We start from the raw sequence: 24850 nt of genomic DNA on the forward strand, positions 1-24850 counted from the left end.
GAAAAGTTGAGTTTTGTTTAGAAATTGATTTGAACGGTGAACTTTCGAGACTTATTTGAATGGTTGAATGCTTTGAGTTGGAAGAAAATACCTAAGAACAAATCAAAATTCTTCTATTGGCCTTGTTTGCCAAGGACAGGAACGGAACATAGTAGTGCCTTCTAGTGTTCATGTACTTTTTTTTTTTTTTTCACCTTATTTTTTCATATTTTCTAATACCAATCAACATCAAAATATTTTTACATTTTTCACTTTTTATATTACATCGATAATTTTTTATTACTATTCAAATAAAATAAATTCACTACAATACAAAATTTTTTTCATTTTTTTATATAAATTCTTTTTACTTTATATCATATTATCACTTTTTATTAATTTTAAGATTAATAACTCATTACTCTATTTTGTATATATCTTTACCAAACAAGCCCACTATTTTATGCAGCTCTAATCCTCTAAACAACAATAGAGCTGTCCCTTGGATTTTGTTGGTACTTGATAAGGAAGTCTCAAGTTCGACTGTTGTTGTTCTTAACTCTCAATGGAAACTTCAGGTTCTAATCCAAGTGGAGATAACCTGTAACGTTGAGCAACGATAGGACATACACTCTCAAGGAGACAGTAAATATAGGTCCGGTCTATGAGACTGGTCAGTCTCGTCGACATACTGCCTATAGCCACCACTCTAGATTGTTTTGTTTTTTCCAAGCTAATTTGTCTAAAAATATTAGTTTTATTACATGTGAATAACATGTGCCATCCTCCTCACATGAGGGTGGGCCACAAGTGCGTATCTACCCGTTTGAAAATCCACTCACCTTTTTGCCGCCCCCGTGTGCACACTGTGCATTGTCCTTGTGCACAGTACACAAGACAGCTTTGACACGGTTTTTCTCTAGTCTTTTCTTCTTCTTTTTTGGCCTTTTTTACCCCTTTGAACTCTAAGTTTGTAGAGTTGTAGACTAAATCGTAACAATTCAAATATAAATTCACTATGATACAAATTTTTTTTTCACTTTTTTATATAAATTTTTTTTACTTTATATCACATTATTACTTTTTATTAATTTTAAGACTAATAACTCGTTACTCTATTTTGTATATATCTTTACCAAACAAGCCCACTATTCTATGCATCTCTAAGCCTCTAAACAACAATAGAGCTGTCCCTTGGATTTTGTTGGTACTTGATAAGGAAGTCTCAAGTTCGACTGTTGTTGTTCTTAACTCTCAATGGAAACTTTAGGTTCTAATCCAAGTGGAGATAACCTGTAACGTTGAGCAACGATAGGACGTTCCCTCTCAAGGAGAAAGTAAATATAGGTCCGGTCTATGAGACTGGTCAGTCTCGTCTACAGACGGCCTATAGCCACCACCCTAGATTGTTTTGTTTCTTCCAAGCCAATTTGTCTAAAAATATTAGTTTTACTACGAACCAGTTTGGTAAGTAAGTGTAAAATGAAATATTAATTTGAATAGTAGTAAGAAATGATTGATGTGATATAAAATTAGTGAATGTTTTATGGAAAAGTGAAAATGTTTTGTTTTGTAGTGAATTTTTTTATTTGAATAGTAATAAAAAATTATTGATATGATGTAAAAAGTGTAAAAAAGTAAGAATATTTTTGATTTGATGTTTTTGAAAGAAGTGAAAAGAAAATGAAAAATTTGGCAATGGGTTGCCAAACAGGTTCTACATGTGAACAACATGTGCCCTCCTCCTCAAAAGAGGGTGGGCCACGAGTGTGTATCTACCCGTTTGAAAATCCACTCACCTTTCCGCCGCCCCTGTGTGCACACTGTGTACTGTCGTTGTGTACAGTGCGCAAGACAGCTTTGACACGGTTTTTCTCCCCTCCTCTCCCCTCAAGTTCTAGTTCCTCCCCTGCTTAGTAACTTGCGTCCTGCTTAGATACATATCAGTGGGAGAATTTGGTGTTAGTCAGTTAATATAGTCTATCACATGTCACGTTCTTTTAGCTATTTGATGTTTGCAAAACCACCTCGTATATGAAATTAAGAACTAGTTGATGTCAAAACATTCACAATTTAGAAATGTGGTAACTATATCTGCACGATACCCTAAAGGATTAGTGACAACTAGAGCTCTTTTTTATAATTTATATGTAGTTTGGATCAATTCGTCTGATGTGATCTTACACATGCTTGGACAACGCCCTCCCAATCTAAATCCTTAACGTGGTCAACGCAAATTCCCTTACTCAAATCTGCGGCGTTCATCAGAAAAACCCGTATTCATGACTCATGGATTTATTTGGTTGGCTCTGATGGCGATGGCAACATGAACCGGGGATGTGATGCCATATCTTCATGGTACCCAAAATGACTAGTCACAATTAAAACTCCTCGTAATTGATTATAAAGCCTAGATAGACTTAGTACATGCATGGCGTTAACTCAGTACAAGCTTGTGCAATTCTCTCACAACCAAGATGACACTATTTAGGGCATTTAACCAAGATCAACATAGTAAATGTTTGACATGAATTCTAAATGCACTCTGGGGTACAATCTCTCCCATTTAAATTCTGACGTCCTTGGCATAGGGAACTCGTGCTGTGGTACAGTGCCACTGAGCCACATTGTGTTACTGTGTTAGCTCTAGTATCATTTGGCACTGTCTATAGATGTGTTAGCCATATATATACTATACCCAAAAAGATTAGTCATAATTAGGGTTTTTTTAATCACTTATATAGCTTAGATTGACCTAGTACACATTAGATGTGGGATTTAGGCACTCAGCACACCCCCACACCTACACGATGCCCTCATATATACAATCTGGGCTACCACAAAAATTACTGTGGAAAAACTCAGTACTTTTTTTATATTAATTGGTTTTCTCATGCAGAAGGCCATCAAATGTTTGTCGACTTTCTATCCAACTATTTATTACACCTATCTAAAGTTTTATAGATATAAGAAACCTATCCTGCACTGAATGATGTCAGCTTGTATTATTGAGAGCAGCATCTGGTTTAATATTCAAATTTGCCGAGAAGGCAAGAATTTCAGACCTTATTAAGTGGCATTTTATATTTTTGTTGGTTACTTTCCTGCGTTGACAATTAATAAAGTAATGTGGCCCTCATTAGAAGGGAGCTTTACCATATGCTTCACAGCATAGTCAGCTTTCATTTCCAAGGCACCTTAGAACAAGTTAATGGAAGGCTTTTTGTGAGCACCCGCGAAACATAAAGCTCTATTTCCATCTCCTTCACGTAAGTGCTTGTTAAGCTAATATGAAGGCTGATAGACATGCTAAAGATGTCATCTTTGCCAGATGCAAGGCAACCTGTTCTTGGTTGTGTCAAACAAAATTGTTCCTTTGTAAGATTTTGCTCTTTTCTGCATTGTGTATCGATATTTTTTGGTCAATGTGCTATATCCTGATTCCAAAACATGTGTATTTGAGTCTCGTTCAAAAGTAGTGGAATATCTTGTTTAGTGGAAATTCATTTAAGTCATTGGCACTGAGCTCATGTTCTGAGCCAATCTCAGTCAGTTTATGTTTGCATTACATTTTTCTTTTTCAACAGTTGAGTGCGAATATTATATGTTTTGGGAGAAAGGGACTAACTTGTGGGGTTTGTCTTTCTGGAAAGCGAAGATAGTGAGGACTTGTTGTTTATGCATGGTTAGTACAAGTACCGTAGGAATTTCTCTACACATTAAAAGTTACGCCATGTTTCATTTATTGTTAATGATTAAATTCTAGTGTTCAAGGCTCGTGGCCTGTTCTGCTTAGCAGAACTTTCTAGGTGTCATCAAAATGTAAGCCAATGTGTTTATTGTATTGTAAGCCAGATGCTGCTAGGTGGATCAAATGGCATCTTCTTCGGCTATAGATAATGAGTGGAGGATGAGGTGAGAGGCTCAATTCCATACTGGTTCATGAGTTGCATAATTATCTAGAAAAAGACAAGGGGGGGAAAAAGAAAAAGAAAAAATGTAATTACTAGTCTTGGGTTTGTCACCATCAGTTAACACTTCTAGACGAGCTGGCCAAGAATGGATCTTCAGAGTGGATGCTCTTGACTGAGCTCAACTTTCAATGACGATCAGGATATTGCCGCCAGCAGCTTTATCATATAACTTGAAGTTAACTCACAAATCCTCACAAGACATAGCTAAAGGCGGCCTTCTGTGCCATGTGAGATAAGGTTATGATGATTTGAGAAGGTTCCATGATAAGGCATAGGGCTAAATGAGTTTTGGAGCTGCTCCAGATATGGAATTACCTCATCCCTGGATGCTGGTTGTGGAGCTGCTCCAGATATGGAATTACCTCATCCTTGGATGCTGGTTGGATGATTTGCTAAATTACATTTAACAACTTAGAGCATCCCTAGTGAGCTCTCCAAATTTTCTCTAAATTTTAGCTAAACAATTTACTATTGTTTTTTTATCTATCACTTTTAAAAAGCTTCCTACATCAAACTATCTAAATATTTCTCTATTTTAACTAAATGGAGAGCTTACTAGGGATGCTCTTATACTTGAGCTCTCTATAACGAATGTTCACTAGTAGAAAACTCCTGTAAGAGTACATATGATGGCTGACCTGTTAAAGTAATATTTTGACCTTTAGTTCTCTTTGTGCATAGTTGCTGGTGTTATTGATATGTTCATTGTTTTTAACTATTGTAAGTTTCTTGGCTTTTTGTTGTCAACAAAAAAAAATTGTTCTTTGATGGGAAATGCCTAGATTATGACATGGAAATACTTGATTCATGCTTTGCATTTGAATTATGATGAAGTGTTAATTTTAGCTTTAGATTCAGGCTACTCAAGTTCGTTTCTGATTGGTAATTGAAGCTTATTTTATTTTCAAAGTGAAGGTTACTGCAATTGTTGTTTCTTTTAAATGATTAATATCTTACTAGTTTTTATTTTTTTCCATTTCTCTCAGGGAGTAGTGTGTTTTATCAGCTTACTGGGACATTTGCTGTGGAACCAAGGAATTTATTTCTCACCAGGTTTCATCCAATTTTTAGCATAGAAAGTTGGCAAATTGGAAATACACTTTTGGTAGCATGTATCAATTGACGAAATATACTTCTTGTTGCTATATTTCACAGTTAATGGAAGTTTGGCGAGATTTCATTTTGTAGTTAATGTGATAGATATCCTTCTCTCTGTAGATTTTACTTTCCAAAAAAAAAAGTCCTTTCTGTAGATTTCTGTAAGGTAACCTATGGGAGCCTATTAAGAGGCCTACGAAGTATTAGTTAATATTCAGTTTGCATTAATGTTGAGGTTTTTAGTTTTTTTTTTTTTTAATATTCATTAGTTTATTATTCCAGTGGTTGTCTTGCTTATGCACCTAATTGTTGGGAAGGAATATATTGCTTATCATTTTTAAATGCTCAAAGAACCCTTTTTATATATATAATTGGTCGAAAGGCAATCAGCCGTGTTCAACTACTTATGGATGGATAGATGTAGAATTTACCTCAAGTTCTGGATTTATTTTTTCTAGGTAGTTTTTTAGGTCAGTTGCAATCACTGTGACGGGTTGCTAAAAACCCGTAGGATATGCACAGCTACCAAATTCATATTTTCTTTTTGTCAATAAATGAATGACATGGATATGGGGATCACCTTGCATTAGACAATGAAAGTTTATGGGGTTATCTTTTAAGAATGTGTATCACTCAAAAAGCATTGAAGTTATCCTGTTCAATAACTATTGCTGCATTTTTGTAGATTGCACCTTTTCTTTTTCTTTTCTTTTCTTTTTTTGCATCAGGAACCTGTAACTGGAGAGGAGCCGATCCTTGTGTATAAAGGGCAGAATTGTAATTTCACATGGACAATTCTGCCCTTGTATATAAAGGACCTGATCCTCTACATGTGAACAACATGTGCCCTCCTCCTCAAAAGAGGGTGGGCCACGAGTGTGTATCTACCCGTTTGAAAATCCACTCACCTTTCCGCCGCCCCTGTGTGCACACTGTGTACTGTCGTTGTGCACAGTGCGCAAGACAGCTTTGACACGGTTTTTCTCTAGTCTTTTCTTCTTCTTTTTTTGGCCTTTTTTACCCCTTTGAACTCTAAGTTTGTAGACTAAATCATAACTTTGGCTTTTTAACAAAATTCTGAGGACTTCTACAAGGTGCGTTTAGGAGAGAAGAAAAAAAAAAAAAAAAAAAAAAATTGTTGCCAAGTCAGCTTGTCTTCCACCTTCGGCTTCGTCCCTTTTTCAGCCTTTCAAACCTATGTATTTTCTATTTTTATTATTATTTTTTTTTATGGCAAAGGGTGGGCAACGGGCAAGTTTGTCCATTAATGAAATGCTTTGGGGAGGGGGGAGGATTCCAGATTTTCAAGGATATATAAAAAAAAAAAAAAAAAAAAAAATTTATACCAAGGATTAGGAGATTTTTTAGGAGGTGAGGAGAGACATTTGACCCTCTCGACCCCCCACCCCCCGTCATCCTCTTCTAGTGGAGCTATGAATCTGTCTTAATAGAGATGGAATTAAAATGATAAAATATAATAATAAATAAAAATTTTTTTGTTCTTTTTATATATTATATTTTTATTATTTATAGTGTCTAATTTTAGTTTTGAGTTGAGTTTTCTTAGTTCAATATTATTTTAAATTTGATGGTAACTTTTTTTTTTTAATGGTGTTGTGGTCACTGGGCTGGGGCTGGACTAAGCTGTCTAAGATTTATTTATTTATTTATTTTGGTTCTTTTCAACAAATACAGGAAAATAAATGTTTTGATTTAATTTGTAGGGCTTGTAGCCTTGTAGAGATATTATTGTAAAGAAAGAATAGAGTTTGAATTAAAAAATTACCTAAATTTTTTTTTTAAAGACATTTAGGGGGTGGGGAACCTGCCCGCCCCTTTTTATCTCTGCGACTGATTCTACATGTACGTAATAAGTGACAAAAATAAATTAAAATAAATTTTACAAATACAAAAAAGTGTTTTGATTGACATATTCTAACAATCTTTTAAAACTAGTTTTGTTGATCATTTGAGCAACTTAATAGTGTCATACAACCACCCTAAACCTAAATTTTGTAGCATTACGTACACTTCCGTAAGGAGAATTCTAATTAGCCAAAAAAAAAAAAAAGTGCAATTAAGACTTAGAAAACTTGCTAGAACTTGTTGTTTTGTCCATCATTTACACGAAAGACTTAGAAAACAAGAAACCTGAAAATCATACTACAAACCATGCACTGATCTGGCCCGGTAAGAAAGAAAGGAGAAAAAAAATAATAAAATTGAGACACATATATAATACTTATACTGCTCAGCAACAGAAGTGAAACATGCACTCACAGAGGCTTGAAAATTTTGGGGCAATTGTACATCGAGCAAGCAGCCTCCAGAGTAGACAGCAATATCAGAACGTTGGCTGCTAAGAACGTAAGACATGGCCATGAACCAAAGACATACTTCTTCATGGTCACATTCATCCTGACCGTCCAACTCTCCGAATAATAAGTATTTGCACCTTCGATGGCCTTGTCCAGAATGGGAACTTTCGTTACCCTCACAGACTTCGTCATACCATTCCAAAGCGTTGCCACTTCTTCATCGCTTTTGAGGCGATTCAAGATGATCCCCACCTCTCGAAGAATCCTCACATCCTCCTCACTATCAATTATTCCATTCATCAATTCCGTGTAACGTGTAAAAACCATCACCTAGCCTCCGGCGCCATGCATGCCTCATAGGCTACCAGGTTCCTTAGCACAACTTCCGAGTTATCATCCAAATGAATAACCGGAAGGTAAAATTTACCACAACACTTGTCGAAATTTATGGATTCCAATCCACCCTTCGCTGGGCGAAATTTGACACCAACTTTATGAAGCTGTGTCACGCTTGGGATTGCAATCTCTTCGACCAAAGGACTCGATTCTTCTTTAGTCTTATGAGATGCACTTTCCACCTCTTCGGCCACACCCCCTGCCGATGATATGAGATTTTTTATATCACCCTTGTTTCCAAGATGCAAAACATACGAGAGGATTGTAATCGGTAGTGTAACCAGAAGCATGATTGCTTTTGACTTGCAAATTTTACTAAGAAGGCAGAGCGGGGCCCAGTTAATATAAATTAGTGCCGCCAAGAATGATTTCAAGGCCTTTCTAAACCAGCCAATCTCTTCGTCTGATTTTGGCTCCTCCTGCTCACAATCAGGTACAAGTTGTAGCTTCCGTGCAACCATGTGGTAGAGAAGTTCTAACAAATGGGCTCTCTTGAAACATTCTCCTCTAAAATTTTGGTAATTAATGTACTTGATGGGTGATAGATCTTTGCAGAAACCCATCAGCATTGTGGCTAATGCTTGGTCATGATTTTCATGCAGTAGATAAAAACTGTGGACTTCTTTGAGCAAAAAGAGAGGGATTTGGTTTTCCAGCATGATAATTGTTGATAAAACCACCTTCCCGAGAGGGGAAGGTCCTGACCAAAGATGTCCGAGCAGCAAAGTGTCGGATGCTCCATTAACCGACAGGTGATAATGATGATGAGGCTGACAAAGAAGTGCGGTTAGGTGGCTAAACCCCTGAAGATCTGGGATTTACTGGAGTCCCATGCTCCATCAGCGAGGGGTCCATCTGCCAGTCACTATTGAAAGTGTACCTGAACACAGTTCACGTATGGGGAAGTGATGTCCCTTAAAAGCCGGAATAATCCCACCTAACCATGATCACAGCTGCCTATAAATAGCAAGACCCAGGTACTAAGCTTGGGTTCTCTCTCTTCGGATTTTCCTGGATCCTACTCTCTCTCTCTCTCTCTCTCTCTTTTTCCTCACGAACATTTGGTCTAACTTGAGTGTCGGAGGAGGACCACTGGGATAGCCCACAGTGAGTTCTTTGATTTTGTAGGTCACTCGGAGATATCCTCCAACATCAGCTTCCGCGTCACCGGTCGGAATCTTCATCAACAGTTTGGCCCCATCTGTGGGAACTGCTTGTTGTTCTTGCGAAATTTATCTGTACACCCGGTATGGTGACTACGAGATCAGAAGCATTGAGAGGCCAGTGGGGAGATCGGGCGAGGGAGCACCCTGAGAAGGGGGAATCCTCTTCAAGACCATCTCCCACATTGGAAATCCTCAATGAGAGGATAGCTCAGATGGAAAAGGAAATGTATGAGTTGGAGAAGAAGAACGCCGAGCTGCAACGACACCATGCAGAAGATTCGCACTCGGCGATCCCGCAACCTAATGAAGAAGAAGAGCAGGATGAAGAAGCACAACCCGGAAATCAAAGGAGACGGGGAGAAGGAAAGAAGAATCATAATACCGTAGATCAAAGGCCTTAAAAGTGCAGGACGTCGAAAAAGGTGGATAAGAAGCTCAAGGAGATCATTGAGAAGCTGGAACAGAGGTGTGACCTGTTGACGGAAGCGGCGTAGCATCAGCATAACGGGAGCACGTCTAAAGCCGGAGACCTGCTCCAGAAGTCAGCTTCTCCATTTGCTGATTGGGTGGCCTTATTTCGCCTCCCCGAGAAGTTTAAAGTCCCTGACATCAAAACCTACACCGGGCAGGAGGACCTGGTTGAGCACTTAGACAACTATTGTGCTCACCTCGAATTGCAGGGAACCCCGGATGAGGAGGCGTGCCGCGCCTTCCCACTGACCCTGTCAGGGAATGCCAGAGATTGGTATAGAAGGCTTCCCCCGCAGTCCATCCAAAACTTCGACGAATTTGGAAAAATGTTCATAACCCAATTCTTGGAGGGAATTGTGAGGAGGAAGCCGGCAGGCACTTTGATGTCAATACAACAAGGGCGAGTTCCACTGACATAATATATAAGTCAGCCTTCGAGTTGATGAGCATAGATCAAGGTAAGCTGGTCCTGACAAGGGGCCCTCTGGTCCCTTTTTTTGGAGAACAAGTCCGCCTGATCGGGTCTATTGAACTTCCGGTCATGGTGGGAACCAGCCCTCAAGAAAAAACAATCATAGTAAAATTCTTAGTGGTGGAAGGGTGGTCGGCTTACAACGTCATCCTGGGGAGGCCAGCCTTGAATGACTTGGGGGCCATAACCTCAACCCCGCATTTGTGCATGGAATTCCCGACCAGCTCAGGAGTCGGGGTAGTTAGAGGGGACCAGAAGGCAGCCCGCATTTGTTATATCACTACCTTGAAGGTTGGGTTTGCAAAAGATGTCGGGAAAGGAGAGAAATAGCAATTACACTCCCTGGAGCCAATCGAGGACTTAGAAGAGTTCGAAATTGGAAGTCCAGAAAAAAGAATAAAGATTGGCTCCTAACTTCCTGAAAGACTAAAAGAGGAGATAGTCTCGTTCCTCAAAAGTAACAGTGACGTATTTGCGTGGAATCACGAAGACATGCCCGGCATTGACCCCTCGGTAATCGTGCATAGGCTGAATATTGTTAGTATTTTGGCCTTATTCTGTGTTTGGACAAAATCACTTATGTGTAAAGATGCTGTAAAAACAGGGATTCCACTATTCAGCGTGATGTCTAGTCAGAAGAAATTCAAGTTCCCTGTCAATCGTCTGGACGACCAAGCCATCCCGTCTGGACGCCCATCTGTCCACTATTCCATCCGTCTGGACGACATGACATCCCGTCCGGACGCCAGACAGTCCAGCATCATCCGTCCGGACGACGTACTCCTTCCGTCTAAACCCCTACATTGTATCGAGAAGTTCTGTTCCAGCTTGCATCCGTCCGGATGTTTCAGCAGCACGTCCGGACGCCTCTCAGTTCTCGAACGGTTCTCTGATTCTTTCCAAGTATCAGGAAAGGGAAGATCAATCAACCGTCCGGACGATGTGGTATCCCGTCCGGACGCGTGTCTCCGTAAGGCAAGAGTCGCAGTTCAAAATTGACCGTCCAAACGTCTGACAGTTTTGGTCTGGACGTTGGTGCATTGTATATGGAAACTGTTGATTCGACTTCAACCGTCCGGACGTCTACCCTTCATGGTCCGGACACACGCACATCTGATATGGAAATTGAGTGTTGAAGTTCAGCCGTCCAGACGCTCCTCCCCCATGGTCCGGATGCGCGAAGCCTATTATGGAAATTACTTGCAGTGGACGTGCGTCCGTCTGGACGATCAAGCCATCCCGTCCGGACGAGGTTCTTATACAGGAAAGATTTCTCCGCGAAATTTTCGGAAAATCTTATCGCACAGTTGTCCGTCCGGACGACCCATGTCCACCGTCCAGACGGCGCCTAGGTATATTTTGCCTGACGCTCATTTGAGCCCTTAGCCTATAAATAGAGGCCCCTGGGCATTGAGAACTGGAAGAATTCGGTGTGAATTCCATTAGAGCTCAGAGAAGTCATCAATCCCTTTGAAGCCGTGCTACAAGTGTGCTGTGCTGTAAACCAAAGTCTATCTTCGAGGTCGGCTCTAAGATAAAGATTCCATTGAAGACCCCTTCAGGGAGGTGACCTGGTTGGGAAGCGTTCGTGTTGGGTTACATGTCAGAGATCAAGGTACGATCACTGCATCGGTACATGTGAGTGTTACTATCTTGTATCTAGCTTTGTCTTCTGAATAGTATAATTCCTGGGTTTAGCTGCCCCGGAGTGGTTTTTCTCTTAATTGAGTTTCCACTTCGTCAACAAAAATTCCTTGTGTCTTTTTATTTTCCGCTGTGCTTAATTTTTGTTGACACTTGTTGCACACACTTTATTTTTGAAGTCAAATTTCATTTTTCAAATGTAGACCCCGGTTTTAGACCAATCAGGCAGAAGAGGAGAACTTTTGCGCCCGAAAGAAACCAGGCGGTGGCCGAAGAAGTCTCGAAGTTGTTGGTAGTAAGATTTATCCAAGAAGTTGACTATCCCGAGTGGCTTGCCAATGTCGTACTGGTGAAGAAGTCCAATAATAAATAGAGAATATGCGTGGACTTTATCGACTTGAACAATGCCTGCCCAAAAGATAGCTTTCCATTGCCCCGCATAGATCTCCTTGTCGATTCAACTTCCGGACACCAACTTCTAAGTTTCATGGACGCGTTCTCAGGGTACAATCAAATACAGATGGCGGAGGTAGATTAGGAGAAGACCTCGTTCATTACCGATCGGGGCCTATATTGTTACAAGGTGATGCCGTTCGGACTGAAGAACGCGGGCGCTACGTATTAGAGGTTGGTAAATAGGATGTTCGAAAAACAAATGGGACAGAATAAGGAAGTGTACGCTGATGACATGCTTGTGAAAAGTGCAAAGGCCCCCGATCACGTCTCCGATCTGAAGGAAACGTTTGATATGATAAGGCATTATCAGATGAGGTTAAACCCGGCTAAGTGCGCCTTCGGGGTCTCGTCCGGGAAATTCTTGGGCTACTTGGTATCCCAGAGGGGGATAAAGGCGAACCCCGAGAAGGTGCGCGCAGTACTGGAGATGCAACCGCCGAGGACCATGAAACAGTTGCAGCAATTGACCGGGAGAAGAGCGACCTTGAACCAATTCATTTCAAGGTCCACCGACAAGTGCCTCCCTTTCTTTAAAATTCTGAAGAAAGCATTCATATGGGATTCGAAGTGTGAGGAGGCTTTCGGGAAGATGAAAGAATATTTAATGAACCCTCCTCTTTTGAGTCGATCGATAGAGGGGGGTCCTCTATATGTACTTGGCAGTATCATCTTCGGCTGTTTCCTCAGCCCTCATCCGGGAAGACAAAGGCATTCAGAAGCCGGTATACTTCACAAGCAGAGCGCTCCGTGGGGCGAAAGAGAGGTATCCAAGGATAGAGAAGCTGGCGTTTGCCCTGATAGTATCAGCTCAGAAGCTGAGGCCTTACTTCCAAGCGCATGCCATCCGGGTGCTAACCGAGTACCCCTTGAAGAAGGTTCTCCAGAAACCAGACCTCTAGAGTAGGCTTGTCAACTGGGCTGTGGAACTCGGGCAATTTGACATAGAATTTCACCCGCGAACAGCAATTAAGGGTCAAGCTCTGGCTGACTTCTTCCTGGAATTTTGCAATATTTCGGAGTCTCGAGACCTTGCCCAGCATCCAATGTGGGTTGTTTACGTGGACGGGTCCTCTTAGTGCCAGCGAAGCGGTGTCAGGGTGGTACTGATAAGTCCGTAAAAGTAGAAATTTCAATACGCCATCAAATTGGACTTCATCACAACAAATGATGAGGTGGAATACGGAGCGGTGTTGGCAGGGTTAGCAATCACGCGGGAAGTAGGAGCTCTCGATGTCGAAATTCGGAGCGATTCGCAAGTAGTTGTAGGCCAAATCTCGGGAGAATTTGTAACGCAAGGAGACCGGCTGGCCAAGTACTTGGAGAAAATGCATAGCCTTCAGTCTTGCTTCAGGAGTATGGCTATCACGAAAATCCCCCGCGAAAAGAATGTTCCAGCAGACGCGCTGGCTAGGGTAGGGTCTGCGACCGAACAAGAAATTACCAAAATGAAACAGTAGGTACTGGTCCAACCCAGCCCTTCAATTGACAGGACTCAAGGTTTGATGCAGGTTGCCCGGGAGAAGGAACCGGAACCTGAATGGGCCTCGGATGTGATTAAATTCCTGAGGAATGGAGAGTTACCTAGTGATAAAAAATGGTCGCATAAGGTAAGGCTACAGTCTGTACGTTACATGATGGTTGACGACGTGCTATACATAAGGGGATACTCACATCCTCTGTTAAAGTGCCTCTCGGCTCCGGTAGCCCACTATGTCCTAAGGGAAATTCATGAAGGAGTTTGTGGGAACCATTCGGGAGGAAGGATGTTAGCCCACAAAGCGGTGAGAGCCGGGTATTATTGGCCAACGATGACATAAGACTCGGTTGAGTTCGTTCGGAGCTGGGGTAAGTGTTAGCGATTTACCCGAATTATGAAGAACCCTCCCGAGAGACTGACATCGGTCTTGTCATCCTGGCTGTTCTCCAAATGGGGGTGGATTTGGTTGGACCGATACCGTACGGGAAAGGGAAAAAGAGGTTCTTGGTGGTAGCTGTGGACTACTTCACGAAGTGGGCGGAAGCTGAAGCCCTTGCAACCGTCACCGCCAACAACGTCATAAATTTTCTCTGGAGGTCGGTCGTTTGCCGCTTCGGAATTCCCTACGCCTTAGTGTCGGATAATGGCGCCTAGTTCGACGGAAAACCGTTCCGTAGCTGGTGTGCTGAACTCGGCATCCGGAACAATTACTCTACCCCGATGTACCCCAAGTCAAATGGGCAGGTAAAGGCGACCAACAAGACCTTGCTGGCGACATTGAAGAAGAAATTAGATCGGCGGAAGGGGCTATGGGTCGAATATGTCCCTGAAGTTTTATGGTCATATCGGACCACAGCTAGAACCCCGACCGGAGAAACCTCATTCTCATTGGCGTATGGAACCGAGGCAGTGATACTGGTAGAAATTGGCTCCCCAAGCTACAGAGTCCTACAGTACGATCCAGCCCATAACAGCGAAGGGATCAGCACGTGTTTGGACTTGTTGCAGGAGCGGAGAGACAGCGCGCAGGCAGTGCACGAAGCTTACCGCGCTCGAGTGGCCAGGTACTACAACAAGATGGTTGACCCCAGGAAATTCAGAGTCGGAGATTGGGTGCTCAAGAAGCTTAATGTAATGACAAGGGATCCAGCCGAAGGGAAGTTCAATGCCAAATGGGAAGGGCCGTACCGAGTGGTTAAATGCCACGGCAAAGGAGCCTATCGCTTGGAGTCTAGGGAAGGCAAGCCCATCCCAAGAGCATGGAATGCAGAACACCTAAAGAAATACTACATGTAATTCTAAAAAAGTTTCCCTTTTTTGTAAGCCCATGTGGTTTGAATGGAAAATCTGAAGTTGCAGGAAAAATCAGTACAAAACATTTTTTCTTATCCTCCGTCGGATAGAGGGGTAAGTTAAAAGCATTTTCGGTTACCCTCACTCGGATAAGGGGGTAACTCGGCATAACATTTTTTCTTATCCTCCCTCGGATAGGGGGTAAGTTAAAAGAATCATTTTTGGTTACCCTCACTCGGATAGGGGGTAACTCGGCATAATTTTTTTTTTTTCTTATCTTCCCTCGGATAGGGGGTAAGTTAAAAGCATTTTTGGTTACCCTCACTCGGATAGGGGCGTAACTCGGCATAAATTTTTTTTCTTATCCTCCCTTGGATAAGGGGTAAGTTAAAAGTATTTTCGGTTACCCTCACTCGGATAGGGGGGAAACTCGGCATAGAATTTTTTCTTATCCTCCCTCGGATAGAGGGGGTAAGTTAAAAGTATTTTCGGTTACTCTCACTCGGATAGGGGATAACTCGGCATAACATTTTTTCTTACCCTCCTTCGGATAGGGGGTAAGTTAAAAGAATCATTTTTGGTTACCCTCACTCGGATAGAGGGTAACTCGGCATTCTTTTTTTCTTATCCTCCCTCGGATAGGGGGGGTAAGTTAAAAGCATTTTCGGTTACCCTCACTCGGATAGGGGGGTAACTCGGCATTAAATTTTTTCTTATCCTTCCTCAGATAGGGGGGTAAGTTAAAAGCATTTTCGGTTACCCTCACTCGGATAGGGGGGTAACTCAGCATAAAATTTTTTCTTATCCTCCCTTGGATAGGGGGGTAAGTTAAAAGCATTTTCGGTTACCCTCACTCGGATAGGGGGGTAACTCGGCATAAAATTTTTTCTTATCCTCCCTCGGATAGGGGGGTAAGTTAAAAGCATTTTCGGATACCCTCACTCGGATAGGGGGGTAACTCAGCATAAAATTTTTTCTTATCCTCCCTCGGATAGGGGGGTAAGTTAAAAGCATTTTCGGTTACCCTCACTCGGATAGGGGGGTAACTCGGCATAAAATTTTTTCTTATCCTCCCTCGGATAGGGGGGTAAGTTAAAAACATTTTCGGATACCCTCACTCGGATAGGGGGGTAACTCAGTATAAAATTTTTTCTTATCCTCCCTCGGATAGAGGGGGTAAGTTAAAAGCATTTTCGGTTACCCTCACTCGGATAGAGGGGTAACTCGGCATAACATTTTTTCTTATCCTCCCTCAGATAGGGGGTAAGTTAAAAGAATCATTTTCGGTTACCCTCACTCGGATAGAGGGGTAACTCGGCATAAATTTTTTTTTCTTATCCTCCCTCGGATAGAGGGGTAAGTTAAAAGTATTTTCGGTTACCTTCACTTGGATAAGGGGGTAACTCGGCATAAAATTTTTTCTTATCCTCCCTCGGATAAGGAGGTAAGTTAAAAGCATTTTCGGTTACCCTCACTCGGATAGGGGGGGTAACTTGGCATAACATTTTTTCTTATCCTCCCTCGGATAGGGGGGTAAGTTAAAAGCATTTTCAGTTACCCTCACTCGGATAGGAGGGTAACTTGGCATAAAATTTTTTCTTATCCTCCCTCGGATAGGGGGCTAAGTTAAAAGCATTTTCGGTTACCCTCACTCGGATAGGGGGGTAACTCGGCATAACATTTTTTCTTATCCTCCCCCGGATAGGGGGGTAAGTTAAAAGAATCTTTCTCGGTTACCCTCACTCGGATAGAGGACTAACTCGGTGTAAAACAACTAAGGTAATGCAACGGCAATTACCTTAGTTCTTTAGGGGGGAAGATAAATAACTAGGTCTGTAGTAAAATTAACTTAAGGCATGGCCAGTTCAACCAGTGCGGTCATGCAAGCACAAAGAAACATGACGAAACCAACCAGTAACCCACGCAGCAAGGTTACGCAATGGAGTAAGCACTGACAATCTTCTTTGTTCTCAGCAATCTCAAAAGAGAAATAAAGGAAGCAAATGATGCTAAGCCAGCAAGTAAATTTATTAATTTAATTCGCTCAAATTACAGAAAACAACACAAGGCAAAAAAACATTTATTCGCCGTCGGGATGGTCGTTTCCCGAACCATCATCCCGGCCACGTTCTCCGTCTGAGGCATCCTCCGGGTTTGGAGTGTCTTTGCTCCAGTCAAAAACATCGGGGAAATACTCAATCCCGAGGTTCAGCAGCTCCGAATAACATGAACTCGGAAGCGACAAGAAGTTAGAACTCACGTTCTCATAAGAGACTCGCAGCCGATCTGAGCGAAGAACTAAAGCTCGAAAGTTCTCAAACCCAATGTGGAAGTTGAAAGCCCAAGCTTTGGTCCGAAGCCAAGGCACAAAAGACAGTTGCTCTGAGAGTCTCCTGACTCTGGCCTTATAATGACGGTATTTCCTCCGAATCCTCTGGTACCGACCTTTTATTCCCTCCAGTTTTTCAAGAGCGGATTCTCGCTCGGCTATAGCTTGATCCTTATTAGCCTCGGCGAGATCTCTCTCAGACACGGCCTTCCCCAGTGCTAATGATACTTCATCTTTTTCAACCAATATCTGGCCCTTGTCGCTCAGAGCTCGATCCTTCTCGGCTAAAGCTGCGTCTCTCTCGACAAGAGCTGTGTCCTTCGCAGCAAGAGCCGTGTCCCTCTCAGCTAAGGCTGCATCCTTCTCGACGACCAGACGAGCTTTTTCAATAACTAAAGCTTCTTTGGAGAGGACCACCGAGTTAAGGTCCGCAACAAGGGTTAACTTCTCGTCTCTCAAAGAACTCAGTTCTCTAGAGAGGCGTTCCACTTCTTGGCGTGCGCCGATCGAATCAGTAGGTAATTGCATCCGTTCGACGGCGGGAGGTACCCCAACGCCCCCAGTTTCGGGGGAAAGGTCGGGAACTCGGCTGGGAATACCCTCGGGAACTCTGGCCCTGGTCTGAAGAACCCTATATCTCTCCTTCAAATCGGACAATTCTTGGTTCAGGCCGACAATGACCTCTTCTTGAGACACTTCAGTGTGCTCAAGTTGGCTGATCTTGGGACGAAGAATAGTTTCTATGTCGGGGTTGGCGCGCATATGTTCCAAGAAATTGGACCAGGCTGCAACGGATCGAAGAGAATCCTGGAGCGAAGAAAATGATGAGAAATGACCGAAAAAAAAAGAAAATAAAAGAAAAGAAAAGAGAGAACAATCATCAATAGAAAGCAAAGGAAGGGTACCGCTATTTGGGATTCAATAATATCCTGGGCAAACTTGAAAGGTGTAGTCTTTCCGAAGTCTTCGAAAAGGCCGTCGGGGAGGACGGAGGCCAGCGCTTCTAGAGGGTCGCCGAGCAGGCGGACGCTTAAAAAATCAAACGTGCCAGGAGCATCAGAAAACCCGACACTCGAAGTACTCGGAATGGAAGTTTCTCCCAAAGGCCTGTCCCTGGGAGCGTCTGTACCCGGATCCAATGGTGCGCGTTGGCCGAGTCCCTCATCTTGGGGAACCATCCTTGGACCCTGAGGCTGATTTTTCTGCTAGAGTATCGGGAGAGATTGCCCCGAGCGCCTCGGCGGTTTCCTCCCCGCATGTATGAGCACCGAGGCAGGTTGAAGTTCTGGAGAGGGTTCGCTTTCCTCTCTAGTCTTACCAGCAAGGCTCAGGGGAGAAAGAGGCTCACCTCGCCATGTAAACTTCGGGTGCCCAAAGTTTTGGATGGCGAGGGAGATCTCATTAAGTAAGAAGTCATCCCCCTCTTCCACATAAAGCCTTTTCGAGACCCCGCCTTTCTGGAGATCGGCTTTGTGTTTGGTCCCAATGTCCTTACGGAGGCGTGTTGCGTCAGAGTGAGTGGTTTGATGGACCTCGGGAGCACATCTTTGGTCGGGAACCTCCGGCAGAATGACGTCCCTCTGGATCTTAGTAACTGGAGTTTCCTCTCGGGAGGCCTCATCTGATTCTCCCGCCGAGTTGGCCCTTGCCGCTTGGGGGGAATCCGGTATACCCATCTCTATCACCACCCCCCCGGCCTCTCGGAATAAGGGAGCCTCGGGTTCAACAACTGCCCCTAAATCTGCAGCAGTAGCAGTATCGTGCCTCAGAGTTTGAGGGCCCCTAGGCGTCATTTTTTCCCGAGAGAGAAAGGGGGCGCTTGGGGCCGCACGGACGCCTTCGAAGCTGGTAGCCTAAGAGGGGGGCTTCCGAGTTCTCGATGTCCCTCTTTGAGCAGCGGATGGGACGGATATCAGTGGGGCCTTGCTCTTCGTAAACTTGGGTTTCCCAGTCTTGGTTAGTGGGACCTTATTCTCGGGAATCTTGTAGCCCAAGTGATCGTTCAGTGACTTGTCGGTGACAATCACATCGAAATCATTTTCCACCTTGTGGTGACAATTACAAAAGTCGATCATGCGAGTCACCTCCTCTTGTTCAGCATCGGAGATCTCGGGGGGGTTCACCAGGTTGCCATCCAAAGCCCTCCATTCCCGAGAAATCCTTTGGGACTCGGCGATCTTCATAGATGTGGGGCATTCCCATTCCCCGAATACTCGGAAAACTTGCTTCTCCTAGTCTTTGTTATTTGAATAGATGGGCTTAAAAAATATAAATGAAGGACCCTGCCGGGTTCGCAGCTTCACAACCCCTTCAGAGTCCATAGCCGGTCGGTATACATTCATAAATTGGGGAACCGACATCCTAATCCCGATCACGGTCCTCCAAAGTATGAATGAGGTGAAGAGGTACCTCCACGAATTTGGGAAAATTTGACTCGGGGCTAGCTTCAAGTAAAGAAAAAAATTCCCGAGCGATGTCGGGAAACGGGAGCCTCAACCCTGCCATAAACATCCTCTCAAAAAGGGAAATATCACCGCCCAAGATGCTTAATGCGGACGGATCTTGGAAGTGAAGACGGACCGAGTTGTCGATGTCGTAGTCCACACGCAGAACCCATTCATTCTGCACGAAGAGGAGAGAGACATGTCGGTTCTCAAGAGGAATAAGCACTGGGGGGCGATCCCTGAGAATGCCCTCCTCGTTCTGCTTGGCTACATTTTCTGCGACCACACGAGCAGACACTGATGAGGCGTCGGCTTTACTCTTAGGAAGCATTTTGAGAGAGTATTGGGCGCACCGATGGAAAAACGGGAGAGCAAAAGGGAAAGGAGAAAAGTTAAAAGTAAAAAAAAAATGAGGGGAAAGGCTTTTATAGGACTCGCAACGACCGGGGATTGCTGGTGCCCGCGACTTGGACCCCAAGCGGACCATTGTAGGGAAAACAGTTCCCACGACCGGAAACCCAATCGACTCGGTTGACAGATTTCGTTTGGATATTGAAGCGACAGCAATAATTACTGCGCTGGGCGTGGCAGACGAGGCGTCAGGCGCTTTAAATGCTGGCGGCATGGCAGCAGATGTCTGAAATTTAAATTCGAAAAAATAAAAACTCCCGCGCACTCATTCTTTCGAAAAAATGGAGGGGTCGCCAGCTGCACTTCTCGGCAAACACAATCCAGCGAGGCCAGTACGCTCAACCTCTCGGCGTCGGGAAGTACGATCGAATACAGTTCTTACGTTCAAAAATCCCGACCCAAAAATCTGGTTGACTAGTGACCTAAAAAAAAAAAAAACTCTTTTGTCTCGTAATATGAGACAAAAGAATTGGGGGATAACTGTTGATAAAACCACTTTCCCGAGAAGGGAAGGTCCCAACCAAAGATGTCCGAGCAGCGAAGTGTCGGATGCTCCATTAACCGATAGGTGATAATGATGATGAGGCTGACAAAGAAGTGCGGTTAGGTAGCTAAACCCCTGAAGATCTGGGATTTACTGGAGTCCCATGCTCCATCAGCGAGGGGTCCATCTGCCAGTCACTATTGAAAGTGTACTAGAACACTGTTCACGTATGGGGAAGTGATGTCCCTTAAAAGCCAGAATAATCCCACCTAACCATGATCACAACTGCCTATAAATAGCAAGACCCAGGTACTAAGCTTGGGTTCTCTCTCTTCGGATTTTCCTGGATCCTACTCTCTCTATCTCTCTCTTTTTCCTCACGAACATTTGGTCTAACTTGAGCGTCGGAGGAGGACCACTGGGATGACTGACTCCACCGCCGCATGACTCGGTCGCCGGTGACGGAGATCTAGGCGTCGAGTTCTCGCTGGGGGGTTGGTTTTGACGTCATGGTGACGGAGATCAAGGCTTCGAACCCCGATCCTCTCTAGGCCAGATTTTTGGAAGATTGGGTTCGATCTTCCACTTTTTTCTCCCTTTTTGAACTCTCTTGGAACTCTGTGTTGGTTGGATTTTAATTTTGGGTTGGATTTCATGGGGGAGGAAGGGGAAGATTTCGCCGGCCCTTGAAAAAGTTTCTGGCGAAGGAGAAAAAAAAAAAACAATAACGCCAAAAACGAGAAAATTCCTGGACGTATTTAGATATTCTAGACGATAATTAAGAAATATTAAGACACACACACACACACACACACATATATATAAAAGAAATAAATCGAGAAAGGAAAAAAAAATCCAGAAATTCATTTAGTGATTTCATATGTTGGACGGTTTTATAAGGCGTTCTGAATGAGTTATTTCGGCTCCATGCTTTCTTTCCTCTGAATCAAAATTCAATCAAGTATATGCTTAATAAAAAAAAAATAGAAATTATTTTTTTTGTGTGTAGAACAAGTAGTTATTTAGTTTATAGAAATCAAAGTAAAAATCAATTCTTCGGATTTTATTTTTACTTTGATAACATTTGGTAACATAAGATTTAATTGTAAAAAGAATTATGCGAATAATTTTTTTTTACCAATATTCCTGATTACTAATAAGGAAACCTCTATCAAACCAAAAAAGAGAGAATTCTTTCTTCTGCGAAATGAAAATTAGGCAAGGCGAATAAAACGAGAATTTCACGTTCCCTTCTTATGTGTATATTATTATCTTGTTTTTGTCTAAAAATTTAATAAACTTGAATAAAATAAAGAAAGGGTGGGGATTCTGTAAATATTCCATTCCAAAAATAGAAAGTTCGAAGCAATTGGAATTTTTTTTTTGGAGATTGGATGCAGTTACTAATTCATGATCTGGCATGTACAGAATGAAAACTTCATTCTCGATTCTACAAGAATTTTTATGAAAGCCTTTCATTTGCTTCTCTTCTAAACCGTCCAAAAAAAACCGTTTGAAATTGATTCTAGACGGGTTTTTTTTTTTTTTTTTTTTTGTAGTGATTTAGGGATTGTTGCTAACAATAAACTGTTATCTATATGTACAAAAATATTTAATAAACGTTACGAAAATACGGCATTATTCATCAGGTTATATTGTTGATTTATTGTTTAAAAGAATTAGAGTAGTCATGTGGTTAATTTCGGTGGAGAATGTGGGGGGGACCAGCGGACTCACGCCCATGCAGGGGTGCGTGTGAGTTTTTAAGTTTATGGCTTTTTTTTTTTCTCTCTAATCAGTAATCACACCCTTAAAACCATTAAAAATTACAAGTCAATACGAACTTTTTTTTTTCTTTTTTTCTTTTTTTCTAATTGAATATGAGAAAAGGGTTATAAGGTTAGATCTTTCCCGCTTCTTATCCTAATGGAAGAGAAGATATGAGATCCTATGGGAATTCTTCCAAAAACATGATTGGAAACGGTCCACTTAGCTAAACAATGTGCCCGAAAATTGGCACTACGAGACACTTTCAAAGCATTCCAGCTATGAAAGGAAGATAAAACTAAACTAATATCTGAAATGCAATTAGCAAAAGACCAAGAAGAGAAAAGAGGAGGATTATTGATAGCAAGAATAACAAGTAAAGCATCTCCCTCCAAAAATAAATTCCCACAACCAAAAGATGCAGCCAACTGAGAAGTCAAAAAAGCAACAGAAGCTTCTCCAAGAAGTGCATCAGAAGAAGTCAACTTTTGAGTAACAGCTAGAATAATATTACCATTTTTGTCACTAATAACTGCTGCAGCAACAGAAAAAGCACCATGGACAGCAACATCAAAGTTTCCTTTGATACATCTAGCAAAAGGTGTTGTCCAAAGAGAAGGTAAAATAGAATCAGACCATGCCTCACAATGCAAGCCCAAAGTATAAGAAATCTGCTTGATTGCTTTTGCAAGAGAAGGTTGAATTTCATTATGAATAAGTTTATTCCGAGCCATCCAGATAAAGTCTAAAGTGAGAAAATCAAACAATTGAAATTTCCTAACTTCAGATTTAGGAATAGCAAGCATCATCACAGGAGAAATAATAGAAAGAATCCAATTTGAGATATGTCTAGTGGCGAAAGCTGAGGGAAAAAGAGGCCAACTAGAGCTCCTCCATAAAATTCTAGCTAAATCACATTCCAAGAAAATGTGAGATAAGGTTTCAAGAGAATTCTTACAGAAAGTACAAACCCAAGCATCCATTTCCTTAGAGATAATAAATCGACCAACATTTGCACGTGAAGGCAACATATCCCAAGCAATCTTCCATAAAAGATGTTTAAGCCTAACCTGGATTTTGAGACCCCAAAGGGATTTCCAGGTATCCACAGAGAGAAGAAACATGGCCCCCTTGAGCAATAGAAATCTCAAGCACAGATTTCATTGAAAATTGCCCTGAAGGAGGAGCCCAAACCCATTTATCAAATGAAGAGATGCGAGGAATATGAATACTCATGATATTCTGAACAATAGTAGGATCAAAAAGATCAATCAGCAACTGAATGTTCCACACATGATCTTCTGTAAATAACAGATCATTAACAGAAAAAGAAGATAACACAATCAGATTTGCATTTGGTCTAGGTCTGAAATTTGGCATTAAAGGAATCCATGGAGAGTCCCAAATATCCACATTCAAACCATTAGAAATAGAAATACATGCTCCTAATTCAACAACTTTACGATTTTTCAATAAACCTTTCCAAAGCCAAGAAGAACGAGGGTTAGAAGATCATGACCAAGCATTAGCCACAATGTTGATGGGTTTCTGCAAAGATCTATCACCCATCAAGTACATTAATTACCAACATTTTAGAGAAGAATGTTTTGAGAGAGCTCATTTGCTAGACCTTCTCTACCACATGGTTGCACCAAAGCTGCAACTTGTACCTGATTGTGAACAAGAGGAGCCGAAAGCGGACGAAGAGATTGGCTGGTTTAAAAAGGCCTTGAAATCATTCTTGGCGGTACTACTTTATATTAACTTGGCACCGCTCTACCTTCTCAGTAAACCGTTCATAGGGGTGTGCAGCGGTTCGAAATTCGGTTAAATCGGCTAAGTCGGTTCGGTTAACCAACTTGGTTGGTTAAGTCGATTAATTCACCGACATTTAACCGACAAGAAAAATTTTCGAAGGTTTCGGTTTAGGCGGTTAGGGCGGTCGGTAATCAGTCGGTTAAGGCATCGGTTAACGGTTGGGTAAGGCGGTCGGTTAATCGGTTTTAGGCCTCATTTTTTATTTTGGGCCTTCTTAATTTGGGCCTCATTTTTTAATAGGTCAAAAAGTCAAATTAATTTTAAGGCCTTTTTGCCACTAGTCCACCACAAGGTCTATAACTCCACAACTACAAGCCAATGCCAATGGCCCTATTGGCCCATTCAAAATTTCAAATGAAAATCAAAATTATTTTCTTATACCTTGAGTCCTTTTTACATATATACATTTTTTAAAAATAATAATAATAATAATAATAATAATAATAATAATAATAATAATAATAATAATAATAATAATAATAATAATACATAAAAACAAAAAAAAAAAAATGGAAAAGTGGTCCAGTGGCAGTGGAAATTGGAAAACATAACATAATTAAATAAAAATGAAAACTCCAATTCAGTGAAATTCTCAAATCTCAATTCACGGATCGGTTAATCGGTCGGTTAATCGATCGGTCAACCGGACGGTTAATTTTCGGTTCGGTTCGATTTGGTAATTCGGTTAACCGATTAACCGACTGCCTACCGAACCGACCAATTTTCGGTTAAAAGATTCTCTTCCGACTACCGAACCAAATTTTGTCGGTTAAGTCGGTAGGCGGTCAATTTCGGTTCGGTCGCGGTTCGGTAGGCGGTAATCGGTTAATCTGCACACCCCTAACCGTTCAAA

The 24850-nt window shown here is 42.1% G+C and overlaps 1 protein-coding gene across 1 annotated transcript; it reads right to left on the minus strand.

The window, feature by feature from the left end:
* Positions 1–7695: 7695 nt before the first annotated feature.
* On the minus strand, positions 7696–8334 carry LOC133870634 (putative UPF0481 protein At3g02645). The gene has a single exon (XM_062307797.1). It carries the CDS (start codon positions 8332–8334, stop codon positions 7696–7698), a length of 639 nt encoding a protein of 212 aa, XP_062163781.1.
* Positions 8335–24850: the final 16516 nt, after the last annotated feature.

Source organism: Alnus glutinosa, chromosome 6 (genome assembly GCF_958979055.1).
Source record: "Alnus glutinosa chromosome 6, dhAlnGlut1.1, whole genome shotgun sequence".
Lineage (NCBI taxonomy): Eukaryota > Viridiplantae > Streptophyta > Magnoliopsida > Fagales > Betulaceae > Alnus > Alnus glutinosa.